The sequence below is a fragment of the Plecotus auritus genome (genome assembly GCF_963455305.1).
Source record: "Plecotus auritus genome assembly, chromosome: 2".
NCBI classification, from domain to species: Eukaryota; Metazoa; Chordata; class Mammalia; order Chiroptera; family Vespertilionidae; genus Plecotus; species Plecotus auritus.
The window spans coordinates 81,687,269-81,702,093 of NC_137771.1; the positions used below are offsets into that span (position 1 = coordinate 81,687,269).

General features: G+C 46.2%; 1 protein-coding gene across 1 annotated transcript; it reads left to right on the forward strand.

Moving 5' to 3' along the window:
* Positions 1-6,356: 6,356 nt before the first annotated feature.
* Positions 6,357-8,315, forward strand: NHLRC1 (NHL repeat containing E3 ubiquitin protein ligase 1). The gene has a single exon (XM_080654797.1). It carries the CDS (start codon positions 6,428-6,430, stop codon positions 7,613-7,615), a length of 1,188 nt encoding a protein of 395 aa, XP_080510923.1. The 5' UTR covers positions 6,357-6,427; the 3' UTR covers positions 7,616-8,315.
* The last annotated feature ends 6,510 nt before the right edge of the window (positions 8,316-14,825 follow it).

Genomic DNA, 14,825 nt, shown 5'->3' on the forward strand with positions numbered 1-14,825 from the left:
CTTAATCTGTGATGGTTGTGCAGATTTTTCATGAGAGGATTAATAAACTATAAACTTAAAAAAAGAAAGAAACATCAATGATGAGAGAAAATCATTGATTGGCTGCACTCCACACTGGGGATCGAGCGTGCAACCCAGGCATGTGCCCTGATGGGAATCGAACCATGAAATCCTGGTTCATAAGTCGATCCTCAACCAATGAGCCATACCAGCTGTGCTCTTTTTATTTATTTATTTATTTATTTATTTATTATTATTATTTTTAATTCTTTATTGTTGAAAGTATTACATATGTCTCCTTCCCCCCCCCCCCCCATTGACCTCTCCCAGCCTGCTCTTTTTATTTTTTAAAACTAGAGGCCAGGTGCATGAATTTGTGCATGGGTGGGGTCCAGCTGGTCCGTCCAGGGGTTGGGGGTGCCGATCGGGGCCCAGATCAGGCTGGTTGGCTGCTGCAGTACACATCATAGCAACCAGTTGTTCTGGTCATTCTGATCATTCCGCCATTCCAGTCACTGAGTTTTTATATATATATAGATGTGGATACTGGGGCCTGGCTTGTGTGGCTCAACTGATTGAGCACCGTCCTGTGCACCAAGAGGTCACCAGGTCAATTCTGGGTCAGGGCACGTACCCAGGTTGCCAGCTCCATCCCTGGTGCAGGGCATGCAGGAGGCAGCCAATTGATGATTCTCTCTCTTCGATGTTTCTATCTCTCTCTCCCTCTCCCTTCCTCTCTCTATAAAATCAATTTAAAAAAGTTATAATGTGTAGTCAGTGTTTTAAAAGCAGTGGTATCTTACAAAGTGGAAATTAAGGTCTAAGCCTGGGGTGTGAAGTGGAGGTCATGTTGCAATGTCACTGTCTGTGAGTGAAGTCTGGGCTGGGGAGCCCAGGGCGGCTTGTGGACGCCCTGTGGTGGTGGGACCCAGGCCCCCATTGGGAGAGGGATCCCTGTGGCTGCACCGGCCTACCTTTCCATTTTTAATGGGATACAGTACATTTTAAGTAAGGAGCCATACTTTTTTTTTTAAGGTTTGAGAAATGAATATGATTTCTAATTGTATCAGACATTAATGTTTTAAAGCTATAATGAAGTTTAAAATTTCTACATTTTGTTTTTCGTTTATTGTAACTGTTCTTTTATCTATTAAACTTGAGGCCCGGTGCATGAAATTCATGCATGGGGGGGGGGGGGTTGTCCCTCAGCCCAGCCTGCACCCTCTCCAATCTGGGACCCCTTGAGGGCAGTCAAACATCCCTCTCACAATCCAGGACTGCTGGCTCCCAACCACTCACTTGCCTGCCTGCCTGATTGCCCCTAACCACTTCTGCCTGCCAGCCTGATCACCCCCTAACCACTCCCCTGCCAGCCTGATAGATGCCTAACTGCTCTGCTGCCAGCCCGATTGCCCCTAACTGCCCTCCCCTGGTGGCCCGGTCAGCCCTAACTGCCCTCCCCTGCAGGCCTGGTTCCCACCAACTGCCCTCCCCTGCAGGCCTGGTCCCCCCTCCCCCCACTGCCCTCCCCTGCAGGCCTGGTCCCCCCCAACTGCCTTCCCCTGCAGGCCTGGTCCCCCCCAACTGCCCTCCCCTGCTGGCCCAGTAACCCCCAACTTCCCTCCCCTGCAGGGCTGGTGCCTCCAACTGCTCTCCTCTGCTGGCCCGGTCACCCCTAACTGCCCTCCCCTGCTGGCCTGATCACCCACAACTGCCCTCCCTTGCTGGCCATCTTGTGGTGGCCATCTTGTGTCCACATGGGGGCAGCCATCTTTGACCACATGGGGGCAGCCATCTTGTGTGTTGGATTGATGGTCAATTTGCATATTACTATTTTATTAGATAGGATTGTATATGGATTGGGGAAGTACTGTTTCTCCTTTTAGCATTTGTTTCTATAACCAGAAATAAAGTTATATATTAAAGAAATGACAAAAATAAAATGTGGCTACTAGAAAATTTAATATTACATATGTGGCTCTCATTATATTTCTAATACTAGTAGACACTAGTTATAAAAATATTACATTTTTGGTGTCCTGAATGTATTTCTTGACTTAAAGATTACTTCAGAAAGTAATTCCTAGATTTGACTTTAGTCAGCTATTTATTTAGAATGGAAATGCATTATAGCCTGAAATTATTAAATTGGTTATTATGTCCCAATACACAGATAAACTTTGAATTATGTAACACATAGAAAATGTTCTTTCTTGTCTTACATTAAAGCTCCTCCATGGTTTCTTTTTTTAAATAAATCTTTATTGTTCAGATTATTACAGTTGTTCCTCTTTCCCCCTCCCCATAGCTCCCCTCCACCCAGTTCCCTCCCTACCCTCTGCCCTTACCACCACCCCCACTGTCCTCATCCATGGGTGTATGATTTTTGTCCAGTCTCTTCCCGCACCCCCCACACCCCTTTCCCCACGAGAATTGTCAGTCCACTCCCTTTCTATGCCCCTGATTCTATTATATTCACCAGTTTATTCTGTTCATCAGATTTTTTTATTCACTTGATTTTTAGATTCACTTGTTGATAGATATGTATTTGTTGTTCATAATTTTTATCTTTACCTTTTTCTTCTTCTTCCTCTTCTTAAAGAATACCTTTCAGCATTTCATATAATACTGGTTTGGTGGTGATGAACTCCTTTAGCTTTTTCTGATCTGTGAAGCCTTTATCTGACCCTCAATTCTGAATGATAGCTTTGCTGGGTAGAGTAATCTTGGTTGTAAGTTCTTGCTATTCATCACTTTGAATATTTCTTGCCATTCCCGTCTGGCCTGCATAGTTTCTGTTGAGAAATCAGCTGACAATCGTATAGGTGCTTCCTTGTAGGTAACTAACTGTTTTTCTCTTGCTGCTTTTAAGATTCTCTCTCTGTCTTTTGCTCTTGGCATTTTAATTATGATGTGTCTTGGTGTGGTCCTCTTTGGATTCCTTTTGTTTGGGGTTCTGTGCACTTCCTGGACTTGTAAGTCTATTTCTTTCACCAGGTAGAAGAAGTTTTCTGTCATTATTTCTTCAAATAGGTTTTTAGTATCTTGCTCTCTCTCTTCTTCTGGCACCCCAGTAATTCTGATGTTGGTACGCTTGAAGTTGTCCCAGAGGCTCCTTACACTATCTTCATATTTTTGGGTTCTTTTTTCTTTTTGCTTTTCTGGTTCAGTGTTTTTTGCTTTTTTGTATTTCAAATCTTAGACTTGATTCTTGCGATCCTCTAGTCTGCTGTTGGATCTCTGTATATTATTTTTTATTTCAGTCAGTGTATGCTTAATTTCTAGTTGGTCCTTTTTCATATCCTCGAGGGTCTCACTAAATTTATTTGCCTTTTCTAGAAAATTCTTGAAAAACCTTATAACCGTGGTTTTGAACTCTATATCCAGTCATTTGCTTTCCTTCATTTCTTTCATTTGTGACCTGTTTCTTTGTCTCAGCATTTTGGCTGCTTCCCTGAGTTGATAGAGTGGCTTTGTGTGATAGGTGTCCTATAGGGCCTAGTGGCTCAGCCTTCCCAGTTACCTGAGGTGGACACTCGTGGTGCACCCCTTTGTGGGCTTTGTGCACAGTCTTGTTGTAGTTAAGCCTTGATTGTTGTTGGTATCACTGGGAGGAACTGACCTCCAGGCCAATTGGCTGTGAGGATCAGCTGTGTCTACGCTGGGAGAACTTCTGTGCTGGAGACACCCTTATGAGACAAGACTTGCTTCAGTGGGGCTTTGGTGATCACTGAATCTGCCCCTGAGTGTGTCCCTTATGGATCTGAGGAGTTGTAATCTGGATGGTCCCACTCTGACCCCTGGGTACACTGGCTCTTGGATCTCCAAGGAGGTGCTAATTTAGCCTCTGCCTGAGGCCACCCAGCAGGAGCCAGGGAGAGATCTGCAGATTCCTCTTCTTTGTTTGGGGTTTGGAGGTGCCCAGATGAGGCCCAGCTGTGAAGCAATGAATGCTGCTGTTGGGCCTAGGGCCTTCTTTTGGATGTTCTGGGTCTCACTGACTCAGCTGCAGTTTGTTAGGTAAATTTAGAATTCAAAGGACTGGGCCATTTATATGCAAAAGCCTCTGAGGTCAGCTTGGATGGGGTGGAGTCTCAGGGCAGAGCAATCAGCAATGGCTTCCCGTCAGCCCTCCCCTAAGAGGCCCCTGGGTCTCAGTGTCCCACGGTAATCACTGCAAGCACCTCTGAGAGAAAGCCGCCCTCAAGTTCCACCCGCTGCCAGACAGTCTAGTTTCTCCCCGAATGAGTCTGGGACCCCAGAGTCTCGCCCGGAACTGGAGTTCAGAGCAGTCAGGAGCTTTTGTCTCCCTCCCGATTGAGAAAGCCAGCCACGTACTCAGTTGCCTGCCCTGTCCGCACTCGCGCCTCACTGCCTCTGCCTTCCGCAGCTCCTGTGAGTCTCAGTGTGCTTTTCTCTTTCCTTCTAGTTGTAGAATTTCCACATAGCCAGTCTTCCTGTGGTTCTGGATGATGTCCGTTTTGTCTTTTAGTTGTAGTTTTGAAATTGTTGTGCGAGGCAGCAGTTTAGGTGTTTATCTATGCCGCCATCTTGGTTTCTCTCCCCTCCATGGGTTTTAACAGAGGATAAAAGTCCTCTGTTTTCTCAGAAATCTAGCAAATAAGAGGGTGAATGATCATAATAATGATCTCTAAATGAAGATAAGTAAGCTGATATGTGGTTTTATAAAGAGAATGTTTATTTAAGGTGTTGTTTTTTTTGCGGGGGGGCGGGGGGAGAGGGAGAACTCCTGAAAATGAGAGTTTCCTGAGAGAGATTATGCCATCTCGTGTTTGAAGGTTTTTAAACATAGGGTAGATTCTCTGTGCTTTCCATCTTGACTGAGGATGGAAGAATTTAACCTGGTGCCATTTGAAGGGATTGTTGTAGTGCAGTTGTTAGTGGTTGTCAAACTTGGCTGCACATTATAATCATCCTGGTGCTTTAAAACTTCCAGCTGCCCAGACCACAGGCAAACCAAATAAACCTAGTTATGAGACCCAGGTATTTACCATATACAACCAAGTTGGAAAAACACCGGGATATGCCTGGTTGGTGTGGCTCAGTGGTTGAGCATTGACCCATGAGTCATGAGATAACGGTCCGACTCCCAGACAGGGCACATTCCTGGGGTTTTGGGCTCGATTTCCAGAATGGGTTGTGCAGGAGGCAACTGATCCATGATTCTCATCACTGATGATTCTCTCTCTCTCTCCCTCTCCCTTCCTTCCTCTGAAATCAATTAAAAAAAAACATTAAAAAAATACAACACTAGGGTAGTTAAGAGTCTGGGCTCTGCAATTAAACTGCCTGGCCTCAAATCCCAGCACAACTACTTCCTAGCCATGTGACCCTGAACAAGATGCTTAACCTGTATGAATTCTTTTGTAGAAAAGGGATGATGAAAATAACATGTTCTGCCTAGCCGGTTTGGTTCAGTGGATAGAGCATCAACCTGCGGACTAAAGGGTCCCAGGTTTGATTCCAGTCGAGGTCACATGCCCAAGTTGTCCGCTTGATCCCCAGTGGGGAGCATGCAGGGGGCAGCCAATCAATGATTCTCTCTCATCATTGATGTTTCTATCTCTCTCCCTCTTCCTTCCTCTCTAAAATTAATAAAAATATATATTTTTAAAAAAAGGAATGAAAGAAAATAACATGTTCTTACAGGATTGTCATGAGGTTTAAATAAGATAATCTATGTAAATCACATAATAGAAAGCAGGCATGGCATAAGTTGTATAGCAATTATGATTAACAGCTTATTTACTTCCATTAATTCTTCTGGAAGACATTTCCAGCCATTGTTCCCCCATCTGACACTCATTCACCTAGTGGGTTTCTTGTATTGCCCTATAACATTCCTTTGCTCGTACACGCATTTATTTTACACGTATTCATTAAGTATCTACTTTAACTACAAGTGCGATCAAGACACACACCTGCCTCACCCCCTCGAAGTTTAACTTTCCTCCTGTGTCTGTGTTTTCCAGTTTAATCAGAAGCATCGTGAACCACGAGACCCTGTTTTCCCGCCAGCCCTAGCACCTAGCACCCAGCACCACGAATTGGAAACTGCAGGGCACCAGGGTTGGAAGACGAGGTTGTTCTAGTTCTGGCTTTGTCACTTACAGACTGGGTGATAGGGAGGAACCCTCTTGTTCTCAATAGGTATGTTTCTTCATGTGCTATGTGGAGATAACCCATCCAAGATTTTGCTAAGATTACCTATCTGACCATGCCCTGTGAATACAGGCTTTCAAGAAGCAGTGCCGCACGCGCCCACCAGGGGGCAGCAGGTCTCGGCCTAGCGGCGCCACGATCGACGTCAGAACCAGCGCCTCGCCCCTTGACGGTGAACCCGGGCGGCGCGGGGGCGGTGTTCAGCCCCGCGGCCTGGCGCGGCGGGAGCACCACGGGCTGCGCGATGGGTGCCGAGGCCTCGGGGAGCGGGCCAGCGCTGCGGGAGCTCCTGCGCGAGGCCGACACCAGCCTGCTCGAGTGCAAGGTGTGCTTTGAGAGGTTCGGCCATCGCCAGCAGCGGCGTCCGCGCAACCTACCCTGCGGCCACGTGGTCTGCCTGGCCTGCGTGGCCGCCCTGGCGCACCCGCGGACGCTGGCACTCGAGTGCCCCTTCTGCCGGCGAGCCTGCCGGGGCTGCGACACGAGCGACTGCCTGCCGGTGCTGCACCTGCTGGAGCTCCTGGGCTCCGCACTGCGCCCCTCCCAGGCCGCCCACCGCGTCGCCCCCGGCGGCCCTGGGGCCCTCACCTGCCACCTCGCCTTTGGCGGCTGGGGAACCCTGGTCAACCCCACCGGGCTGGCGCTGTGTCCCAAGACGGGGCGGGTCGTGGTGGTGCACGACGGCAAGCGGCGGGTCAAGATCTTTGATTCCGGGGGAGGATGTGCTCACCAGTTTGGAGAGAAGGGGGACGCTGCCCAGGACATTAAGTACCCGCTTGATGTCACAGTCACCAACGACTGCCACGTGGTTGTCACCGATGCCGGCGACCGCTCCATCAAAGTGTTCGATTTTTTTGGCCAGATCAGGCTCGTCATTGGAGGCCAGTTCTCCTTGCCTTGGGGTGTGGAGACCACCCCTCAGAATGGGGTCGTGGTAACTGATGCGGAGGCAGGGTCCCTGCACCTCCTGGAAGTGGACTTTCCAGAAGGGGTCCTCCTGCGAACCGAAAGGTTGCAAGCGCAACTGTGTAGTCCCCGAGGGGTGGCGGTGTCTTGGCTCACGGGGGCCATTGCGGTCCTAGAGCGCCCCCTGGCCCTGGGGGCCGGGACCTGCAGCACCACGGTGAAGGTGTTCAGCGCCACCATGCAGCTCCTTGGCCAGGTGGACACCTTCGGGCTGAGCCTCTTCTTCCCCTCGGAAATTACGGCCTCCGCTGTGACCTTCGATCACCAGGGGAATGTGATTGTCGCCGATACTTCCAGTCACGCTGTCCTGTGCTTAGGAAAACCTGAGGAGTTTCCTGTACTGAAGCCCATCATCACCCACGGTCTTTCCCATCCTGTGGCACTGACCTTCACCAAGGAGAACTCTCTTCTTGTGCTGGACAGTGCCGCCCATTCTGTCAAAGTCTACAAGGTTGACTGGGGGTGATGGGCGTGGTGAGGATTCTGGGGCTTGGAACCAGAAGCCCTGGAGCTGCCACTAATGAATTGTTTAGCCCTGGATAAGTTATTTAATCTCATCTAGCCAATAGGGGTCATTATAACTGCCTGGCAGACTTACAAAGGGTGAGGCAATTATTCAAGAAGATTAATGAAATCTACCATTTATTGAATATGTACTTCATGTGCTAAGAATTTTTTTGTTTGTTTGTTTGTTTTTTTAAAAATATATTTTATTGATATTTCACAGAGAGGAAGGGAGAGGGATAGAGAGCTAGAAACATCGATGAGAGAGAAACATCGATCAGCTGCCTCCTGCACACCTCCCACTGGGGATGTGCCCGCAACCAAGGTACATGCCCTTGACCGGAATCGAACCCGGGACCTTTCAGTCCGCAGGCCGACGCTCTATCCACTGAGCCAAACCGGTTTCGGCAATGTGCTAAGAATTTTTTTTAAACATTAGCTCATTTAATCCTTAACAGCTACCCAGTAAGGTAATTTATATTATTAATCCCAGTTTAGATAAGAGAAAACTGAGACCCAGAGAGCTGAAGTGTCTTACCCAAAGTCACACTTACTTACTGTGACAATCACCATTGGAACTCAATTCTGACCCCCAAACACTTTCTCTTAAATAAAATAACATATGTGGGGAAAAAATATGTGAATGTATATTGTTGCTATGTGTACGCTATTTACAAGTAGTCATTTATTTTAGTTGGATGCACAGAGAAGACTTTACAGAGAATTCAGAAAGAGGGTTTTGTGGTGGTTATCAGTAACTTGCAACTCGTCTGATGGCATACTGGGTGGAGTTACTGTGAGTTCCGAGATACTTGACTAGGAAAAACAATTGAACTGCTTATTCAGAAGGTAAACGTGTCTTCTGGCATCTGTACCTCCCCCACTGTATAGGCATCAGGAAAGGTTGCCTATACTTGGCTGAGAAAAGGCCTGCTTTGGCGTATGTTCTGAACTACTGTAGAACACACTATATTTATACAAGTGTTAGAGGGCTGGATGATACTCCTGTTACATGTTTATGTTAATACAGAGATAAATCACCCCAATTAGTTCGTGGTAAAAAATTATTTTGCTGGCCTTTTTATAATCAGTAGTAACCCGAAGCACTTTTGTGATGGGGTGTTTGTGCAATTTAAGTTTGCCCCAGGTGTTGCAAACACTGTATACTCAAGAAATACTTCTCTTTATATTTTATTGATTTTTTACAGAGAGGAAGGGAAAGGGATAGAGAGTTAGAGACATCGATGAGAGAGAAACATCGATCAGCTGCCTTCTGCACACCTCCTACTGGGGGTGTGCCTGCAACCAAGATACATGCCCTTGACCAGAATCGAACCTGGGACCCTTCTGTCCGCAGGCCGGCGCTCTATCCACTGAGTCTAACAAGTTAGGGCAAGAAATACTTCTCCTGATCCTGAGTCAGCATTTTAAGTCACTGGTAAACACTGAAATCTTTCTTGAGTCAAAATATAGCCTTGACAAGATAACACTTGCTTAATGTTGTGATTGATTCAATGAATGGCAATTTCAGGTGAAGTAGCCAGTTCTTTCTCAGTTGTGTGTTTTTAGCTGATGTAAACATCTCAGTTTAGTGCTGTTGGAATAGTACCGAAAAACTGGCACCTCACAAGCAGCACAATTTTTCTCAGGGAGAAAATACTGGTTTTGAAAGGTGAATGTTTGCTTCAGATAATAGCTGATGCTTTATCAACTACAGGATTCTATTATACTAAGGATTTAGTAGACATAATGTACACACTAGAGACAGTCCCAAAATTATGAGTAAAATATGTTTCAAGATTTTAAGTTTGTTCTTTGGAACTAAAAGAGCCTGCCTGTTTCATATGCCAGTCCACAAAAGCCCGTTTTGCTTCTGTGTTTTATCAAATAGCACTAATAATAAGATCTCAGACACCCTGGATCACATTTGTCAGTGCATTCCAAATAGGGATTCTGGGGACAACCCTTCCCCTACACTCACCCCACCCATGGAAGCCGTCCTTAGGTCGGTGACTTCACAGGTATTCTGCATTGTGTAACAAGAAAAGTCTCAGGTGGAGATATATGTTCAAACTTGTTCATTTGCAAGTAGGGCCACTGTGGCTTGATCTTTAAAAAGTTTTCCTGCCGAAACCAGTTTGGCTCAGTGGATAGAGCGTCAGCCTGCAGACTGAAAGGTCCCAGGTTCGATTCCGGTCAAGGGCACGTACCTTGGTTGCGGGCACATCCCCAGTAGGAGGTGTGCAGGAGGCAGATGATCGATGTTTCTCACTCATCGATGTTTCTAACTCTCTATTCCTCTCCCTTCCTCTCTGTAAAATATCAATAATATATATATATATATATATATATATATGTTTTCCTTATGCCCTAGCTGGTTTTGTTCAGTGGTTAGAACGTTGGACTGAAGGGTCACGGGTTTGATTCTGGTCAAGGGAACGTGCCTCGGTTGCAGACTCAATTCCTGCCCCCAGTCGGGGTGTGTGCAGGAGGCAACCAATCGATGTATCTCTCTCCCATCGATGTTTCTCTCTCTCTGTCTCTCCCCCTCCCTTCCACTCTCTCTGAAAATCATTGGAAAAAATACCCTTGAGTGAGGATTAATAACAACAAAAAGTTTTCCTTAGGAATAATGACATTTTAATAGCCTTAGAGTTGAGTCAGTTCAAGGGATTTCCTCCTGTTTGGAATTATCAGTGGGATCATCTTTGGCTATGGTGCTGTGCATATGTCTTTTTCAGACAGTACTCAGAGAAAAGATGTGGAACATATCGCACATGTGGAGATATGTGATCAAGGTATTGCTTGTTTCCTGTGGCTTACCTCACCAGAAGAATGAGGTGGGAGTCCCTGAGATGATGTGAGAGAAAACCAGAGAGGTAGTAACAAGCAACCTTGTTAACTGCTATCTCTCCTTGGGAGTGGGTGAGGCAGGATATGCAACATAAACAGCAGCTCTTCCCAGGAATGGCATAATAGGGTGTGTGTGGAGGGGGCGGGGGTGCGGGTGGGAAGGCTGGCTGTTTTTGATCTCCTGAGAGGCAGGAAGAGATCATTACAGTGGAAAGTTAAAGGTTTTAAGGTGATGGAGGAGAGCCCAGCCAGTGTGGGTCAATGGTTGAGTGTGGACCTATGAACTAGGAGTTCACGATTCAGTTCCTCTGTCAGGGCATATGTCTGGGTTTTCGCTTCCATCCCCAGTAGCGGGTGTGCAGGAGGCACCTGATCAATGATTCTTTCTCATCATCAATGTTTCTCTCTCCCTCTCTCTCTCTCAATCTCTCTCTTTCTCTCTTCCTCTCTAAAATCAATAAAAATGTATTTTTTAAAAAAGGTGAAGGAGGAGAGTTGGAATGACCCTCCAGAGACAGGAGATAAAAGGATGTGACCAAGAGTAAATGGAGAAGAAGAAAGTCTCTTTCTGAATGTGTCCCTCAATCACGTGCCTTTAGGCCAACGCTACCCACCATGTACCATCTGTTGAGTCCATAAAAGCAAGAGCAGTCCCATCTCAGCAGTCCTCACCTCACCTTCCATCTGTTCCAATTTTGCCCAATTCCTGATCCTTGGATTGTCTCCTATTTTCACCCTTGTTCTGCCTTCTGGATTAGCCACCTGGACTTGGTTTTCTCAATTTTTTTCTCTCGACATTTTCTAAGGACTTTGGTTCAGATTCATAAATCTCTCCTCTGGCAAGTCTCACACAATGATTACCATTTGGCAAGGGCCTTATCTAGATCTTCCCTGACTCCTCATTAAGTGGGGTGCAACCCACCTGAAGTGAATAATACACCTTTTGAGGAACAAGCAGAACATTCCATGCATCTCAGAAAAATGAAGAACCACTGATGATGGCTGACTTAATCATCCTTATACCTGCCACAGAAAGAAGAGGTGTATATTGGAGGATAGCGCTTTACTAATGGTGACACAGTGGTGGTGTATCATGGTTAGTAAGGAGATGACTGCTTTCTTAAAGAGTTTGTAGAAAATATGACAGGGAGGCTTCCAACGCTCACCACCACTATCACACTAAACAGTCATGGAGTCTGCTGAGCCCACAGCTACTTCTGAGAAAAACTCTGCCCCTCCCACAGGCCTGCTGACCAGCCTGCCCTCAGGCACCATGTTTTCTGTTACATGATCCCCTCTAGCAATAGTTGATTGGATAGGGGTGCACACATAACTAAATAACAGCCCACTCATCAATGTCCCATCAAAGGTATGAATCAGACCAGGACTGCCCTACGAATTGGCCTGGGGTAAATAGGTTTTCCCAGAAAGCAGCAAGGAGATTGAAACACAGTCATGGGCTGCTTACTGACGGGTATCCATTCTAAGCAATGCACTGGTAGGCAATTCCTCATTGTGCGTACATCATAGAGTGACTTACACCTAGATGGTGCCGTCTACTACTGCAATTGTATGTGCTATACTTTTACATGACTGGCAACACAATAGGTTTGTTTATAGCAGCATCACCACAGACATGTGAATAAAGTGTTGCGCTCTGATGTTATGACAGTTATGACATCACTAAGAGATAGGAATTCTCTAGTTTCATTATAATCTTACTAGTGGCCCGGTGCACAAAATTCACGCACTGAGGAGCCAGTTCCCTCAGCCCAGCCTTCACCCTCTCCAATTGGGGACCCCTTGGGGGATGTCCGACTGCAATCTGGAACCGATGGCTCCTAACCGCTCACCTGCCTGCCTGCCTGATCACCTCTAACTGCCTCTGCCTGCCTGATCACCCCTAACTGCCCTCCCTTGTGGGCCTGATCTCACCCCCAACTGCCCTCCTCTGCTGGCCAATTTGGTTCTAATTGGTCAGTTTCTATGCCAGTCAGTGTCTAAAGCTCCACCTCTAGGCAGCTATTGGCTCCTCACAGTTGACCCAGATTTGGTTCTGATTGGCCAGTTTCTATGCCAGTCAGCATCTCTGGGCCTATCAACGGGGCCTGATCAGAAAGGCGGGGATAATCAGCAGCCCCAGTGGAGGCCTGGAGAGAAATGGATGCAGGGCTGCTGGCCAGGCTCTGAGGGAAAGAGAGAGGCAAGTGCTGGTCAAAAGCTGCCGCAGATGCTACAGATCAGCCCCTGCTTCTCTCTTCAGGTCTCTGATTCAAAACCCCCTCAGCAGTCACTGCTGAGTCACTGGGCCTGCAGCCACAGTAGTCAGCACTGGGTCGCCATGGCAACCTAGCGCTGACTTCCGGATGGTCAGCCTTTGGCCTGATCTGTCCTTACATCCTGGCTCTTTATTATAGAGATGGGACCACTGACATATATGCAGTCCATTCTTGACCAAAACGTCACTCTGCGGTGTATGACTATAGATTCCTGTCCCTGAAATTTTGCATAGAGATACATGGAGCAAGTCAGGCAGAGGGCAGCCTGGGGGGAATGCTGAAAGCATACTCAGTGAGAGGGGCACAGAGCAGCTGTGAGCGAGCCAAAGTCACAAATGAGAAGAAGCTATGAGGCAGAGAAGAGATAACCATATGAAGAATCCAGGTCAGAATGGGAGGAGAAAATGCACCCAGAGAAACTAATCTGTGAGAATTTTTTTTGCAACAGAAAGTGTCTAATAAAAGCTACACTATGTTGTTGATTTGTTTGGAAAATTTAAACTTAAACCTGTGGATTTTGATGGCATGAGTGAGAAACAAATTCTGAGAGATTCCTCACACTCCTGTCAACACACGCACCCCTCATCCTGGTGGGGCCTCAGACCAGAGTCCAAGCAGAGGCCAACCTACCAAAGGTCTAAATATTTGAGTTATAAGTCAAGCTACCAAACTGTTAAATAAAATATATTCAACCCTCCTATCTTGATAAAGATAAGTGTATAAGTTAAAAGTACCCCTTCATTATGATCTGGAAGGCCAGGTTCCATTTAGAATACTTGGATGGAACCTTTGCTCACTTTGAGGTGCCAAAGTTTAAAGGAAGATCTTGATAGGCTGCAGCATGTTTAAAAGGTCTGAAAAAGAACCTAAGATGCTTGTGTTGTTCACAGCTATATCCTAATGCCTAGAACACAGCCTGACACATTGTAGGTATCCAGAAATATTTGTTGAGTTACTCTATGTTTTTTCCAAGGACTTTTTCTAGACTATGTATTCCTTTCACTAAAAGGGAAGTGCTGTAGGCAGGTAGGTAGTTTGGGGAAGCTGGTCAAGATGAAAACAATTTGTGGTGGGTTTGCTGAGTGACTTGGAGAGAGCACAAACCCATTATGGTGACTTTGTGGTAGCCTGGGTTGAGACTGGGTGAAGAACTTCATGTCCTCAGTCACCACATTTCCAATTCACCAAGCACGTGGGACTTTGAGGTATGAGCACGGCCTGAGTTTTCATGAGTCACGTCTTTTGTCAGACCACGAAGAATGATAATATGAAACTGGGCTTCAAGCCATAGATTTTAGTACTGGAAGGAAACTTCGAAATTTTTAATTACCATGCACTCAAATGACAACCGAGGCCTGCAGAGTTGTAAAAGGATGAGTTTAGGTCACACAGGTAGTTAAGGGTGGAACCAGGACTAGAAACTGGACTTTTCTATATTCCACACTGACCCCTGTGGGGAAAAGAATCTTTGAAGGTCAAAGGCTGGGGATACACACACACACACACACACACACACACACACACACACACACGTGCATATGTATGTGCTGGCACTAGATCTTTTACTGGTAGACTTCTTTTTTTTTTTTAATAAATCTTTATTGTTCAGATTGTTACAGATGTTCCTCTTTTTTTTTCCCCCCATAGCTCCCCTCCACCCGGATCCCCCACCCCCACCTCATGCCCTTACCCCCCACCACTGTCCTCATCCATAGGTGTAAGATTTTTGTCCAATCTCTTCCCGCCCCCACTCATGCCCTCTTCCCCCAGAGAATTGTCAGTCCACTCCCTTTCTATGCCCCTGATTCTATTATATTCACCAGTTTATTCTGTTCATCAGATTTTTTATTGACCTGATTTTTAGATTCACTTGTTGATATATATGTATTTGTTGTCAGTTCATTGTTCATAATTTTTATCTTTACTTTTTCTTCTTCTTCCTCTTCTTAAAGAATATACCCTTCAGCATTTCATATAATCCAAGTTTGGTGGTGCTGAACTCATTTAGCTTTTTCTTGTCTGTGAAGCTCTTTATCTGAC